We start from the raw sequence: 17,577 nt of genomic DNA on the forward strand, positions 1-17,577 counted from the left end.
ACCGATGTTACGTCTCTCTTACCTACGCCATTTACCTTGTAGTTTTTCTTGTTAGCCCACCCATAGCGTTTCCATGCGCACAGATCCAATAATTAGTGTCCCTTTCAGGAATGTTGCTCCAAGCTGCACTTATGCACAGTGTTCACGCACTCTTTACTTTATTCAATATTTGATTCACGTGAACAATGCCTGGGTCATATTAATAATTACATCCCATTCTTTATCAGTGACTTTACAATTAATATTATTTTGTGAGTTTTTCTAATGAATAAATTAAGCAATTTTCCGACTCAGCGGAACCTCTTATTTGTCGTGTGGCTAGAGTTGGTAGATCCCCAATCTTTTACGTTGATTTCAATTGCAAACAGCATTTTCTTATTCAAAGTGCGCGTGGCTCTTTTAGCCATCAGGATACATCCAAAATACGCTTCACGCTTCTTACACATAGCGACCTTTTACTCAAGCTACTTATGCTCGGTTTATACTAGCAAGTTATTGCAGCGCGATTTCCGAGTGCAAACATATCGCCAAGTCGACTTGCGACCGTAGCAATTTATTGCGGAAGTGACTTGCTGCACGTTTTCCGCTTCCAGTGTGAACACCACGTAAGAAGTATCTAAAGTAACTTGCAGCTTTTAGGATTTATTTCTATTTCCTGCAAGTAGGATGCGCAAGTTATAGTAAGTATGTCGTCTGCATAACACTCGTATTTAACATTTTACTTAATGTTGTGATTTAATTTTATGCAACCATATGCAAACAAATTTCAGAAATGGAGAAGAAACAGGAATGGATCAAGCAGGATACAGAACATTTTATTGAAGCCGTGGAGAGCTACCGAGAAATATGGAACGTATAAACCGAGACTTTAAGGATAGAGTGAAGAAAATGAGCGCATTAAATGAAATCCCGTCGATATTCGACACATCTGTAAAAGAAGTACAGAGAAAGTAGCGTAACTTGATGACGCAAACCCTTTGCCACCTGTATCCACTCGCTTGTTATTTTACGAGTCTAGAAAAAGACAATGTGTAATTATTACATGTTCTATTTAATTAGCTTGTCATTTTCCATTTTATGAGGATTAGAAAAAAACACATTTTATAAGCATATCATTCTATAAAATTCAGTTTATTTCAATAAAAATTTAATTTCATTGCTGTGTTTTCACATACCTTCAAATAATTTTCTCTTTTCAAGACGTTAAAAATGGCTGTACATACATCGGGTACGATCAGAGAAACCATGCTGACGGGACTATGAAACAAGTACATTAGGGACTTGTATCAGTCTCCTACAAAGAAAAGATTTCAAAATTCAAAATTTTTGGTTGTATTTTTCACATAAATAAATGAAATGCCTATTTTATTCGTAGCTCCCTGGTAGCTATAAACTGTAGAGTGACTAGCAAACGTTTCTTTGCTGAAATAGCAGTACGGAAGTTTGTCTCTCGTTTTGATATGATGGGTGGGTGCTATTAACATCAACAAATACTCCAGATCATTTGAGGACATTTTGCAAAAGTTTTCAAAAGTATCCATGCTCTCGATACTAAGTTATTGCTAAAGGTTATCATAGGCACCATTTTGCGATCTTCTCATTATCTACTCTCTAACCCAAATATTTCTCATTTTCTTTTTCACGTTTTGCATTACAATTAGAAGAGCTGCAGCATTTATCACCCGCCTACTTGTCATTTTACACTTCGGCTGACACTCGTAGTGGTACTGAAAGCATATGTAAACAGTATCAGCAAGTTGTTGACGCAAGTTTCTCGCCAAAGAACTTGCGGAAGAGTCTTGCTTAGTTCTTGCCCTGCTGTGTAAACACAGCTGCATGCGGCTAGCAATAACTTGCAGCAATAACTTCTGCAAGCGACTTGCTAGTGTAAACCCAGCTTAACATAGTAATTTTCGCAAGTTTTCCGAAAGTCGCGCGCTTTGGCAGCACAGAAAAGTACCAAAGTTTACCTAAGCCTCGGTTTCGCCAGCTGTGTCTACCAGTCAAGGGTGGAAGAGTACTTCTCAGTGGGCCGTAGAGTACGCTCCCACACGGCTCGCATCACGTCATCGAGCGAGGGGCTAGCTAGGTGAGTGGTGTTTAACATCCACGGAGTGCGAAACAATATGACTGATTACCGTTCAAGACTGAGGACTGTAGTCACAGCACAGTGATCCGTAAAGGAAGCTGGGATGACTTCAACATTAATAATACAACTGCCAATGCAAGAGGTGACACTCGGTTTCTAATTTTATTCTCCTCGGGAGTTGCTGTAGGCGGCAAATTCAGGAAACCGTCGGCGGATGAAGACGAAGGAGCAGGAGGATACTGCATCGTCTCAGACTGTAACGGAGGACACAAAGACGAAGGGGGCGGGGGGACGCTCTCCCTATCGACACACAGGCAGCTCAGAAGGAGCCACTTCGCGAGCAGGAGGGATGCTGTAGATAACTTCTTCGCCACTCACCGTTCGACGGACGGGATGTATCGTAGCATCGAGTGGAGCAGAGGACACAATCGATGTGGAGGAGGCTGGGGCAGAAGGCACAGCCAAATCCTAACCCTCACCACCTTCAGTGCGACGTCGCTTGTTTGTCACTGTTACAGGTTCTATCATGGGGGCAATAGCATTCTGAAGCTGTCGCGGAGGTAATAGCAGATATTCATTTGATTATCAGAACTGACTTTTTGTTCGTCGGCCGGAGTGGCCGGGCGGTTATAGGCGCTTCAGTCTGGAACCGCGCGACCGCTATGGTCGCAGGTTCGAATCCTGCCTCGGGCATGGATGTGTGTGATGTCCTTAGGTTAGTTAGGTTTAAGTAGTTTTAAGTTCTAGGGGACTGATGACCTCAGTTGTTAAGTTTCATAGTGCTCAGAGCCATTTGAACCATTTTTTTGACTTTTTGTTCATTATGTTCCAAAGCAGAAGTAGGTTCGACATAGGGAGTGGAAGGAACAAGATCAGCAACCGTCAATGTGCGATGCTGCACTAATGACGGCTTTAATACAAAGCCTTCCGCGTCAATTAGGCCGAAAGTGTGCACTTTCATTACATAGGTAGCAGGTTCTCTCTTGACCAGTGTACATGAGACGAACGCGGTAACCACACACTTGTAAATAATAAAATTATAAACAGCCGACCAGTTGCAATGGGTAAAGAAATTCTTTACCTAGGTTCCGACAAATGTAAATTTGTCTTCTTTAGAAGGTAACCTAAGGACAATGAACATCATAGCTTACATTAGAAAAGTATAAACTTACAAGCCAAGAATAAATTTTAAGACAAATTAAGAGAACTCTTGCATTACAGAAGTATGATAACGACGACTGGTGATTACAAGTTTACATTAGTAAGAACTAACGTATCATCGCCGTGTTTACAATTATCCGCATAGATCCGTGTGTCAAAAATTAAATATAGCCCTAGAATTAGGGTTTGTCACGTTAATATAAAACAGCTCATGGATCTTGCAGAGCTCACAACCGACTGAGTGTAATCGGCGAGCGTACTTACTCTGAAAATAGGGCAGGTTTCGCTCGTGCCGAGAAACATGAGCCAATTGGCGTACAAAGGCAACGTGTAAATTATCAGTGTTAATAACGTCCTTAGGCAGAGTAACGATAAAAAAGGAAGGCAATTAACACTCCCGTTTTAACAGTATGGGAGCATTCGTACAAATAATGTACTTATACATAAAAAAGGCAAGTGGCGCTTACGCCGAGAAACTTACGGCCAGTGGCATATACAGCCAAAATATAAAAAATTACATTACTATATTAGTGAAGCCCACAAACGGTATACATGTCAGAACTTTAAAAATTGACAATAATGGCGCTTATCAAGAAAGAATTACGAACAATTCACAAGGCAAAACAAAATTTTAGAGCACGAGCACGGCACGAGCGCCGCCTGCCCTGTTTTCATAGTAACTACGCTCGCCGATTGCACTCAGTCGGTTTTGAGCTCTGCAAGATCCATGAGCTGTTTTATATTAACGTGACAAACCATAATTCTCGGGCTATATTTTATTTTTGACACACGGATCTATACCGATAATTGTAAAAACGGCGATGATACGTTAGTTCTTACTAATGTAAAATTGTAATCACCAGTCGTCGTTATCATACTTCTGTAATGCAAGAGTTCTCTAATTTGTCTTAAAATTTATTCTTGGCTTATTAGTTAATACTTTTATAATGTAAGCTATGATGTTCATTGTCCTTAGGCTACCTTCTGAAGAAGACAAATTTATATTTGTCGAAACCTAGGTAAAGAATTTCTTTATCCATTGCAACTGGTCGGCTGTTTATACTTTTATTACGTGAAACCGTTGCTGTTGTGCAGTTATGTAAAAAAAAAAAAAAGTTGTAAATGTGATGGAATATTGCGTTTGTCATGCATTTCCACGGAGCCAATTCCACTCTAACACTGTATCTGTGTTGAGTAGACCAACGTTCACGACGGACGTTTTTATCGCTACCGTAAGGAGTCAATATGTACTTCAGAAAGTTGTCAACAACCTCCGGCGGGAGGTTGAATACTCGAACATTGGTATAGTCAATTGCAGCGTCTGTGAGTGACACCATACTAAAGGAATTATCGGGATGCTTGAAAGGTACTTGAGATCCATGTCGTGACAGTAATATTTCAACGTGAAGGGGATCCATATATTTTACATAAAACACGTATTCGTCTGCGTCAAAATAAGCGGTGTGGACTTGATCTGAGTTCACATGAATTGTATGGACAAGCCAATCGTGGATTTCTACAGCCCCGGGCCGCACGTGTCGGGTTGTTTTATCGAAAGTATAGCTCACAGTACCTTTTCGTGGAACACACGTGGAAACCGTGGTAGCCATAGTGGAGCGGCCGACGCCGCTGCAAGTAGACGAATACAGACAGACAGTAAGACGGAGCGGAGGCACTACGAGTCTCTTGGCAGACAGAACAACACTAACGAGGAAAACTTCCCAAAAGCCACGCTGCGGCAAGTGAAATAAGGAAAACCTTCTCGCTCGGCGATCGAAGCGGAAACTACAACCACAACGCGACGTCTGATCTGCTCCGCACGAAATTACACTTGTTAAAAAAAATGGTTCAAATGGCTCTGAGCACTATGGGACTTAACATCTGTGGTCATCAGTCCCCTAGAACTTAGAACTACTTAAATCTATCTAACCTAAAGACATCACACACATCCATGCCCGAGGCAGGAGTCGAACCTGCGATCGTAGCGGTCACGCGGTTCCAGACTGAAGCGCCTAGAACCGCACGGCCACACCGGCCGGCACACTTGTTAAGTTTGGACCGTTCGCTTTTTTTATTTTGCTTGTTTTTCATAGTTCAGTACAGCTTCTTCCTGTTTTCATGCTGATCTGTATTCAGTTTGTGACGAGCTATCCACTCTGCCATCTTATAACCAAATCTGAGGGGGTGCGATGGGGAGTTTCGCTTTTGAGAAGGAAATATCACCAACCCGACTTCAGAAAAAGTAGACTTCCAAGATATCAGTCCTATCGATAGACGCAGCGCGAAAATTTGGGCCATAATTCTGACAGTACCGAGTTATGACCTTCTGAATTTACAGCATTTAAATTCCGCGCGCACCGCTTGTTTCTGATTCGCTCCGACTCGCTGCAGCGGCCTAATGCCCCAGAACTAACAAGGAAACATTTACGGGTGTCAATAAACTATCTTGATGAAACTTGGCCGGTATGTAGAGGGCGCAAAATAATGCAACGTATATATTTTTTGTTTGTGCCCAATTTCACTTTTAAGGGGTAAAACACACCCCGAAAAAGAATTTGGCATATCAGGTTCGGAGGGAATATCTTCGAGACGATGATGTATAAAAATGTTTCTCACATGAAAGTTGATATATGGTTAACGTTCTTGAAAACTGTATAACCGTATTTTGTAATAATGTGAAATTTTACAAAATACCCTACCACCATTAATAATACATGAAAAACGATAAACTTGTTTTAACATAAATTAAAGAAGCTTTCAAGCTACATACATCCATTTGCAATAAGTCTGGTTTCTGAAATACTTTATTTGAAAAATAAGTTGTACACAATGCCTTGTAACGTATTTTCAACGTACGTAACTAAAATATCTGAACATTCATTATTGGTCTAGTTATTTAGTTTACTTATATTTGTTTTATGTTTTAAATTGATATCTTACGGCCGGCCGAAGTGGCCGAGCGGTTCTAGCTGCTACAGTCTGGAACCGCGCGACCGCTACTGTCGCAGTTTCGAATCCTGCCTCGGGCATGGATGTGTGTGATGTCCTTCGGTTAGTTAGGTTTAAGTAGTTCTAAGTTCTAGGGGACTGATGACCTTAGCAGTTAAGTTCCATAGAGTTCAGAGCCATTTGAACCATTTTGATATCTTAAGTTTTACATTCATTTTTTTAAATTTCAGCTTACCGTTCCACAAAATAATAAGCAACTCATTATTATAATATAAAAGCATTATAGTGATGATAATCTGTAAATAAATGCTTAAAACATAACATTTTCTTACACCACCAGGATCTCGAACTATTGCCGGCGATCCTCTAAATAACCCAATCTGTATCAGTCATATTTCAGCACACTGGTAAGCCTTAGCGAAAAGAATTGATTACCTTAATTATGACTGCAACTTAATTATATTGCTTTTAAAGAGGAGATTGACATCAAATTCATTCAATAGAACTAGAACTGAAAATCTTCTCTCAAAGTTCTTCCAACAGCGAGAGCCGTATACAGATCACAACTATACCTGTGCCGTCGAGCCCTTGAGAATAATAAGCTAAATAAGTTCCTCGTCTTCCTGTACGATGCTCTGTAGGGTTCTTTCATACTGACTGTCTTAAGAATGTAAAAATTATACAGATTTTCCTCATCACTGTGAAAAGAAACATCTTTCAAATATCTTTTGACGTAATCAGACGTCTGTTTACTAGATTTCGACACTGTCACAAGGGCATTTGGGGCTTTAAGAAGTAATTCCCGAATTCTCGGTCTGAATTCGCCACTAGTTTATTTTAAAACTATGAGAAGGCAGGTGGTCAGTGTCGAAAAATCTATTCTGACCATCTTACCCGAAGACGAGGAACTTATTCATCAGTGGTCGCAAAGGACTCGACAGCACAGGCGTGGTACGTATACGTATACGGCGAGAAGATTTTCTGATTTTTTTCTGTGGAATGATTTTAATGTCAACCTCGACTTGAGAAACAATATACTTAAGCTGCAGTCAATGGTACATAATTATTTCTTTTCGACACGGCTTACCAATGTACTGAAATATATCTGATAGAAACCAGGATATTTAGAGGATCACCCATGACAATTTGAAATCCTGCTGGATTATGATTTGTATTGTGTTCTTTGTCGTGTATACTCTGTGAAGAAATTTTCTTCTTTTTATGTGCACGTATGTTTTAAGCATTTATTTGCAGATTATCGTTATTGTACTGATTTTATATCATAAGAATGTGTTACTTATTATTCTCAGTCAACAAAATACACGTATGTGAAACGGCTAATTAAAAAAAAACGAATGCAAAACATAAAGTAACAATTTAAAATTTGAAACAAATGTAGGTAAAACAAGTAACTAGATTAAAAATGAATGTTAAGAGGTTTCAATTAGGTATGTTGAAAATACTCTGTCTGTACACTGTGTACAGCTCTTTTTTCAAAAACAATATTTACAAAACCAGCTTTATTACACGTTGACGTATGTAGCTTGAAAGCATCTTTAATTTATTATGTAACAAATGATTACTTTTTAAAAATTAATAATGGTTGGGTATTTTCCAGAATTTCACATTATTACAAAATTCGATTACACAGTTGTCAAAAACGTTAATTACATATCAACTGTCACATAAATATTTTTTACGTGTCATCGTCTCGAAGATATTTCCTCCAAGCCTAATATGCCAAATTATGTTTCAGGATGTGTTCTACCCCTTACAAGTGAAATTTGGTGCATAAAAAGAAATACACATTGCACTATTTTGCCGCCTCTATTCACCAGTCTGTTTCATCAGGATCGTTTACTGATACTTAGGAATGTTCCCTTAAGTAGTGCACAGTGAAGTGCCAACCATAGCCCTCCCATATGCTGGATGGTGAAGGCGAGGAAGAGGAGACGAGAGGTGGACTTATCTGCCAATGTGTTATGAAATAATGTTCGATATAACACATGTTATTCTACGCGAAAAATAGGTAAGTAATCTGAGCTCGATTCATAATATGTCAACCTCACGAACATATACGTTCTATATTATTTGACAGTGTTCTCTTATTGGTATTCTGCAGCTATATACGTAGGGGTTTGACAAAAATATGGAACCACCAAATACATAACATATTATCATGCCTAGGAAAACTGTTGGCCCTAAAACAGCTTTCTGTCGTCTCGGAATGGATGAATACAGATGTGGTTTTCAAGGGAATATTATATCATTCTTCCTGAAAAATAGTGGTAAGTTCAGGTAACGATGATGGAGGTGGATAGCGACGACACATCCTTCTCTACAAAGTAGACCACAAAGGCTCAATAATATTGAAATCTAGTGACGGTTGTGGCCAGGGGAGACGCAACGATTCATTCTCGTCCTCACAAAACCAGCGCTGGACGATGCGAGCTGTGTAAAAAGGGACCCTGTCGTCTTGGAAGACAGAATCATCATTCGGGAACAAATATTGTACCACGTGATGGACTTCACATAATACTTAGCAGTAATTCGACATTGCAGGGTACCCACGGTTATTTGCATAACTGGTGAGTGGTTTTGGAATTCTAGCTCGCCCTGCAGTTCTCTGCTTATGGAGCTCCCTTCGTGTTTTGGCGCTGATAGGGCTCTCAAGTGCGACATTCAGTTCTGCAACGAGTTTTGCCTCTGCTGTCCCCTTAATTTCCCCCCACAATCCTCTTCAGTGACGTCTGCCACGATTACTCAACAGACATTTTCGTCCGCGTTGTGACTAAGTGGGTGATGTTTTCCCGCTTGCCCAGTATAGGATATAAATTTTTAGTGTGGTGTCTCTTGAAACACATAACTCTTCGGCTATATTGGTTGCGGAACCACTCATCATACGAGCACCAACAACTTGCTCACGCTTGAGTGCATTGTTGACCACGACTGACGCTTGCAACGTATTGAAGACGTTGCACAGGAGTCGTTCGTACTCAAATACAATAATGCAACCTGCATGTTTGACTAGCATTTTCATTTATATTCAAGCATGTATTTCTCAATGTGTTTCCATATTTTTGTCCTCATCCTGTAAGCCTCAAAAATGGCTCTGAGCACTATGGGACTTAACTCCTGAGGTCGTCAGTCCCCTAGAACTCAGAACTACTTAAACCTAACTAATCTAAGGACATCACACACATCCATGCCCGAGGTAGGATTCGAACCTGCGACCGTAGCGGTCTCGCGGTTCCAGACTGTAGTGCCTAGAACCGCTCGGCCACCTCGGGCGGCCTGTAAGCCTCAAAATCAACTGGAGAACTATTATGAAATGACATAATTATTATGAAATGATCTGCAATTTAATTACGCCAATATGGTTCAAGAATAACGTACCTCCTGCATATGAACCTCATTTTAACGTTGTCAGCTCTAAAATCCAATGAAAATAACGCACAAAATCGGTGTTAATAATGAAGTAGCACTCCGCTACTTCTTTAATGACACATTTTTTCGTTTTATATACTTATTCTGGATTTGTGACTCGTAATATAAAAATTTTCCAAGTAAAGAGATCTCTGTCACAAGATGCAAGTTAGAAACCCCGTACTTTGAGACAATGAACAACGCATGTTGTCAATGTCACAGCCGTATTTTACTGTCCTCTTACTGACCCCACTGCTCGGTACTTCGCCCTCGAGCATTAATCGGGTGCAGTGGGACGGAGCGAGTCGTACAGAACTGGTCCGTGTAAAAATTTAAGCTGGATTTTAGGAAGGTTGTTAGTGCACACTGTCAGAATTATGGCCCAAAGTTTCGAGCCTGATCGATTGGTGGTGCTGATATCTTGCAAGTGTGCTTTTATTTTCTTAAATAATGAGATCGAGTTGGTGATGTTTCCTTGAGAGTTGTAGTTTGACACACATAGGAGTGCAGATTTTAATAAAGTTATATCGCCGAAATACAACTTTTAATTGATCTGAAGTGCGATATTTGGATAAGCTGATAAGTAAACAGTTTTAAGTAAAGGTGATTTAGTTTTTGTAGAAACATTTACAGGGTGGCAATACAAAATAGTGCCTGCCTAGAAGTACGCCGTTTTCTTTCTGATACCGATACCTGAAACAGGTACCGGTAAGATCATTCACCTTCATTTTTGTCAGTTTGCTGGAGCGGTTAATATGAAACGTCTCCGTTCGTGTAGCAAGTGCTAACTCTACAGAGCAAGAAACTACTCGTTTTGGCACTTTTTCTTTTATTACGAAAACTGCAATAAAGCACCAACAGTAGCACACTCTTCAAAACAAAAACAAAATAAGGATCCCTTCTATGGATCAAGCAAATAACAGATAATTCCTATAATCAGAGGTCCCTTGGACTCTATACCCATACAACTGTTCCACGTCGAAGTCGGCTGTTAGCAGCTGGTAGATAGCCTAACACGACGGAAGTGACGTATCACAATCGTTGCGGAAGAGAGGATGGTCGAGGTGGCACACCACTGGACCTGCCGAACTTCTCCACACTCGGCGAGTCGAGAACTGCCCGCTGAACGGCCGGGTGCCAGCATATGTAGCTCCGGGCGGAAGGATATTTCCGGGACTATTTGCACACACGTGATCACCAGGAAATAGTTCGTTGATCGTAGCGCTCCCTTCCTCTTCTGCTGCTTGATGCCCTCTGATGGACGTTGGTCGCACCTACGTGTTTGTTGTCTACTGTGGTACTTGCTTGTAAACACTCTTGTATCTGCCAGACTTCGCAGCAGTGTTGGCAACCCGCATCGCTGATCTGTCTGAGGTGTTGCCGGTGGAGTAGGAGTCTGTGGTGACTGCAGCAGCAAGTGTCCACCAAACTGGATCTAGAACTAGGTGCTAAGTTGGCGAAAGCCTTTAACTGAGAGCTGGCGCATTCAGAGGAATAGTATGAGCGTCTATCTGATCAGAAATATCCAGACACCTGTAGGTAAAGAGGAATTGACCACTAGATGTCATGACAGTGCACCCGCCTTTGTGAAAGGAGACATGAAGTATAGTGTTGTTGGTAGAGAAGCAATAACGGTAGAATGGGTTGGTCAGGCAAGCTCAGTTATTACTAGTCATTGGATACCACTCGAGTAACAATCAAAGAATCCATCAGGGACGTTTCAACCCTTCTAAAGCTGCCCAAGTCGACTGTTGGTAACGTGACTGTAGTGTGGAAACACGAAGGAACAACCACAGGTAACCCGAGCGCAGACCGACCTCCTGTAGGCCTAATGACGAACAGGAGCTGTCAAGCGTTGGTGGGTTGTAAAAATTGCATAAAATCAGTAGAAGGAGTCACTCTTGAGTTTCAAAGTGTTACCAACATTTCACCTAGAACAGTGAATCAGCACAGGGAACAAACGAATAGTGTACAATAGTCGAGCAGCAGCAAGTAACCCATCAATTTCTGTAGTCAGTGGTAAGCGACACTTGGGGTGATGTAAACAGCAATGCCACTGGCAGTGGGTAACTGTAAGTGTACAGTTTGGAGTGATGAACCATGTTATACTCTGTGGCAATCCTGTGGAAGGGTTTGGATTTGGCGAATACCTGAGAGTGTTACCTGCGATCTTGTGTACCGCCAGTAGTGACGTATGGAGGAGACGGTGGTAGCGTATGGGGTAAGTAGTGGCCCCCTTACTGTGCTTAAGAAAACACTAAATGAGGAAGGTTATTAACACGTTTTATGGAAATGTGCACTGATTGTATCATCATGACAATGCACCTTTCGGCGGGGTCAGGGATTTTCTCTGCCTCGTGATGACTGGGTGTTGTGTGCTGTCCTTAGGTTTGTTTGGTTTAAGTAGTTCTAAGTTCTAGGATGTTAAGTCCCATAGTGCTCAGAGCCATTTGAACCATTTGAACAATGCACCTTGTCATAAAGCAAAATCCATAAGGAAATGGTGTGAATACAATAACATTTCCAAAATGGACTGGACAATGTTGGGAATGAGTTAGAACGTTGACTTCTTTCCAGACTCAAGCATCCAACATCAAACCTATGGTTCTGGCTCTTGAGGAGGAATGAGCTGCCATTCCTCCACAGAAACTGAAACTTCATTTAATGTGTACCAACAGAGCTGAAGCCGTCATAAAGGTTAAGTGTGGACACATGCCACACTAACGCTCGGTAGCAGGTATTCGGATACTTGTAATCAGATTGCGTAGACCCTAAAGTTAACTGTTGACAATGTGTAAATTAACTCCGTGATTTACGCCTTCGAACGATGTACCGCCGGATCACCGTCCGTAGTTACATGTCGAGATGTGATCCCTACAGGTTACGTTCAAAAATGGTTCAAATGGCTCTGAGCACTACAGGAATTAACTTCTGAGGTCATCAGTCCCCTTTATACTTCGGAAGTTTACTGATAAAATTATGACAGCCGAAGTGTGTTTACTCTGAACGCCGTCTCATTTCACCATCTGCATATCGTCTGCAGAGTGTACGTTAGGGTACCTCAGTCTACCGACTAGCCTATAAAAAACACAATGGGCAGTCCACGAGCACCGTGCTACCAAGTAACTGCTTCCTTTGTGTAGTGCACCCCTGACCTATGAAAGGGAGACCTACAAGTCGCCACGCAACGGCGCAGGTCCAGAAATCTGCAGCCGAGACCGTCACAGGGTCGATGAAGCCGTTAGCTGAGACCCTTCACTCGGTTCCAAACCAGGTCAGCAGCCTTCATCACTTCAGTATGAGCCAAGGATGCCCTTAGAACACATGCGACAAGCGTCGTTGGTGCTGACGTGAGTTGCAGACGACTGCGCCCTGCACGTTCGATAGCCACAGGCAAAGCTTCCTCCAAATCTCGGATGAGGCGCCGTGGCAGATGCACCGAGTGTACATTGGCTTTCCTTCCAGCCTTGGACGGTATTTCCCTAAGGGGCTCCATGATACGTCTAACATTGGAGCTCCCGGTAACTACCCAACACCAACCCCTGTGAGCCTGCTCAGACCTTGTTGAAGGAACAGCCACCTGCCCACTCGCAGGGCGAATAGGAGAGGCCAGATGGCCACCATCCACAATGAGCTTTCGCCTCGGGCGACGAGAACGCGTCCCCATCTGCGTCTCACCCTGTGCTGAGGGCAGATCCGCTGCTTAAAGTACACTGGAAAGTGCCTCGGCAGCACAACCCGTGGGCAAAACAAGCGACACCTAAGGTGTCCCGTGCGACGCGCCAGACTCTCCATAACTACTACACACCGAGGCAGTTGCCTGAAGTCTGCTGACCGTAGCCAAAAGCGCATATAGCTGTTCGCGAACTGCGACCAGGTCTTGCGTTCGAACACAGCATGCACACATCCTACCCATCGTAACAGGGCTAACCGAGAAGTAAACTGTAAAAGCACAGAGAGAAACCTAAATATGCAACTCGCTACCCTCCTGATGTGTCAACAATGGAGGTTGGCGCCTTAATGAGCTATGTAGCTAACTTTTCAGAAAAAATTACAACTGTGCTACTGACTGCCTGACTCCACACTACACATTTAGATGTTACACCTCTTAAACGGAAAAACTTGCACGAAATTTAAGATTTATACTATTAAGAAAACTCAAAAAAGCTAAATACGTAACTTGTCACTCTGCAGGTATCTGCCAGGTGATAGTTGGAGCCTCGATAACGTCTACTGGGCTGAAACAAACGTTCTCTAGCTTTTCAAAAGATACAAATGAAAAACTACAACGCTACATTTCAAATTAAACTTCTTAAGTAGAAAAACACCCACGAAATTTAAGAAATATACTACTAAGAAAACACAGAGAAAGCTAAATACGTAACTTGTCGCTCTCCAGGTGTGTACCAGGTGACAGTTGCAGTTTGACTGATGAAAAAATATATAGATTTTAACGAATTTAATCATGATCTTGTCAATTTTCTTAAGTTATGAGATGGAGGAAATGTGACAAGGGCACTGCTGTGGAAAGTTACACCACTTGAGAACTGATCGTAATGTTTATGTTCTAAAGTTACTATTCTGCTGATGTTCGTTACATGATGCCTACACTTTTCGACGTAAAGGAAGGCCAGAGGAAAGTATAATGTATTTGACACAATACCTTCCTACTGAATACGGACTTTCGGAGACTGTGTTCGTAACAGATTGATATGCCAAATAATGATAGCGGAGAGACTTCATGATGTCAAAGATATTCTCGCCTAGTACACTGCAAACTACTGGCGTATTGGCAACGATGGAGAATGACAGTGGTATTCCCCTTATCGACTGCATGGATGACTTTACGTTCTGAGAGTGAATGTTTCACGTTCCAGTTAGATGTACGCTACTATGAACATGTCTCACGCTGAAACTGCGTGTTAAACTGGATTTTGGAAACATGTTCTTGCATTTAGCAATGAAATTCCGGCAAGGGTCTACCTCTGTTCTGGTATACCGTTTTAATCTCTAAGCAATTGGCCAATTTATGGTTTCTCGAAGTCTGACGTAAGGAAAACATCTTTCTCCTGAGGAGTCTCAACGTGGAGATCATCTTGAAGTTTTTTGTGTTTAAGCACCACATCAGAAGACTTGCTGCTCACCGAGTCAGACGACACGCTAGTTATGAAGGGGGAACGTTAAACGGCTATACGTTGCGAACATGCTTTTCTACGCCTCGTGGGATAGACTGATTACGTCACCTCGACTCCTCACGGAAAAACATCGTTACAGCAAGAATTTCTTTCAATAAATAATCGATGCGAGCACTTAGTTGCCATGTTATTATTCCCACTGTGACGCTACTGGATGAAGATATGATCCATGCTTTTTGGCATAGCTCTTTGGAACAGCTGGCACACGAAAGCATTACCCAAATGGGCGTAATCAGTGCTATTGAACTTGCAGTTGCTACTTTCTCGCAAGAAACGGTAAACATATTCCTTGAAATGTCGTGTGGCTAGGACCTCCCGTCTGGTAGACCGGTCGTCTGGTGGAAGTCTTTTTAGGTGACGCCACTGCGGGGACTTGCGTGTCGATGGGGATGAGATGATGATGATGATGAAGACAACACAACACAACACCCAAACCCTGAGTGGAGAAAATCTCCTACCCAGCCGGGAATCGAACCCGGGCCCCTGAGCATGGCATTGCGTCGCGCCGGCCACTCAGCTATCGAAGTGGACTACTCCTTGAACCGCTGTGTGAAAACACATAGGTCAATACATACATGTTAAATATGTGACGAATGTATTTACTGTATATCCTATTAATGTGGAAACGTAATTTTTAAGGAGAGATCAATGTCACGTTTTGAAAAGGTACATAATAATCTATGTGATCATGTCTTCACTATGTTAACCGTGTATAGTATTTCCTTCCCTTAAACATTTAAAGTAGAGAGTAAGGGAAAATATTACTTTTAATGCTGAAGTTACAGAGTTACAAGACGAACCTGAGCTTCAAAAGCCAATGGAGAAATATGAATTGATATGAGGAATCACTGAAAGACGTGTATGTGGAGCAGATCACGAAGTTTGATTGTAAAGCCAAAAAGGTCATTCGAATGAAACGTTCATAAAAAAGAATGCCGTTTGTACTACATAGAAACTAATAAATTCAACCGGAATCACTCGTAAATCACGGTGAATATCAGAAGAGACTATTGAGAAACATGAGTTTGTTTCTGTGTGCAAAAGAAACTGAAAGTAGGTAAACTTCAGAATAAGTTCGAAAATCGAAAAATTAATATGAAAGTACAACCAAATTGACTGAAATTAGAAACACCGCAAGAGTGACTGTTCCGGAATTTATAATACAAAGAATGTAACACTTCAGTCTTTCAGTTACTCAGTTATAAAACATGCGTAAATCGATGTTTATATCTAAACGACGGTTTCAGATAACTAGCTCCTTCTTTTCTACTGAGAATCACTAATTTCTACACTTATGATGAAGAAAAAGTTTCACTATAAAAATTCAATCTTATTTTCATTTTAAATCTTTTGAATTTTAATAATGGGCTGTGGACTTATTGAGAGAGTTACATTACCTGAGCTTCCACCAATTAAGTGTACAGGACCCGATCCAGCAATGTCGACCACTCCAAGATTGTACAAGAAACCATGCTCGCCCCATATCCATCCTGCCGGAATACAGTATACCGCTGTATTCAAGAATGAAAATACGCAGTATGACTTAAATTTGCACCTGAAAATACAAACACAGTATGATGCACGCTAAATCTGGACATAATTATAGTATTAAAAGTTACTTCAACTTAGATTTAACTCTCTTCTGCAAATGCGCTTCGCTTCTGGCGCGCTTTATCGCAGTTACTCAGAAAAAAGCTTAACATAGGAAAATTAATCTTTCCACCTGGGGAATGTTTGAACTAAGAAACAGAGTAATGAAAGCAGGAGGGTTATGCAAAAAAAAGTGTTATTGCAATTTAAAACGAAGACTAGCACACAAAATCAGCAATTCAAAGATCGTTTACTGTATGTGGAAGTTATTATTCTTAAGCGTTTATCAACATGATCACCTCAAATTGTCCATTGTTAACATAATTGTCGTATCGTAGATCCAGTGTTTGTATGCTCTCGTGGAAGAAATTTGGCGTTTGCTGCGTTTCCAACGTCGTACAGTCATACTGACACCTCTATTCTCTCGAATTCAGCAATCCATCAGCCACTTCTTATGAAACGCCACACAGCTTTTCTTTATGAATGTTCTCACTTGTTGAATTGAAATTTAGCACCTACTTACCAACACTTCAGAGAGTAATATTGTTTTGCTCGCCATAAAATATTACTATGTTTCGTGTAGTTAAAAACCCAATCATGTGAAAAAAATGTTTCATATGGCTCTGAGCGCTATGGAACTTAACTTCTGAGGACATCAGTCCCCTATAACTTAGAACTACTTAAACCTAACTAACCTAAGGACATCACACACATTCATGCCCGAGACAGGATTCGAACCTGCGACCGTAGCGGTAGCGTGGTACCAGACTGTAGCACCTAGAACCGCTCGGCCAGCCCGGCAGGCTATTGGCGGACGACGTACGCATAGTTGAACTGGTTCTTCATTTATTCCGGGAAAGGGCTTTTTTACACTCAGATTCAACGTTTGAAACTGCTTTCAGAGTGTTGACAACGCAGGATAGTTGGTGTTGGGGTGTCATCGGCAACATTCAGTGCCTGGGATACCATGGACCCTACCTCCTTCACCAGCAACCATGGTTATCCTTCTATTCCTCTGTTTTCGTTACTTTGGTATACGGTTACATCTCTCTTTCTGTTTCACCTTATTTTAATTTTATAGGAGTGTCTATTCATACAGCACTCTGGTGAAGGCAGGAGCGTATAGACTGATATCGGATGATGACGAGAAACTGTTTTTTATGCTTC

The 17,577-nt window shown here is 41.5% G+C and overlaps 1 protein-coding gene across 1 annotated transcript in view; it reads right to left on the reverse strand.

Moving 5' to 3' along the window:
- LOC126297964 (putative ammonium transporter 3) overlaps nucleotides 1-17,577 on the reverse strand; it is a 259,770-nt gene that overhangs the window by 199,940 nt on the left and 42,253 nt on the right. Inside the window, exon 3 of the mRNA XM_049989281.1 lies at nucleotides 16,218-16,375. Coding sequence (XP_049845238.1) covers nucleotides 16,218-16,375 — 158 coding nt within the window. The remainder of the gene's footprint in view (nucleotides 1-16,217; nucleotides 16,376-17,577) is intronic.

Source organism: Schistocerca gregaria, chromosome X, assembly GCF_023897955.1.
Source record: "Schistocerca gregaria isolate iqSchGreg1 chromosome X, iqSchGreg1.2, whole genome shotgun sequence".
NCBI classification, from domain to species: Eukaryota; Metazoa; Arthropoda; class Insecta; order Orthoptera; family Acrididae; genus Schistocerca; species Schistocerca gregaria.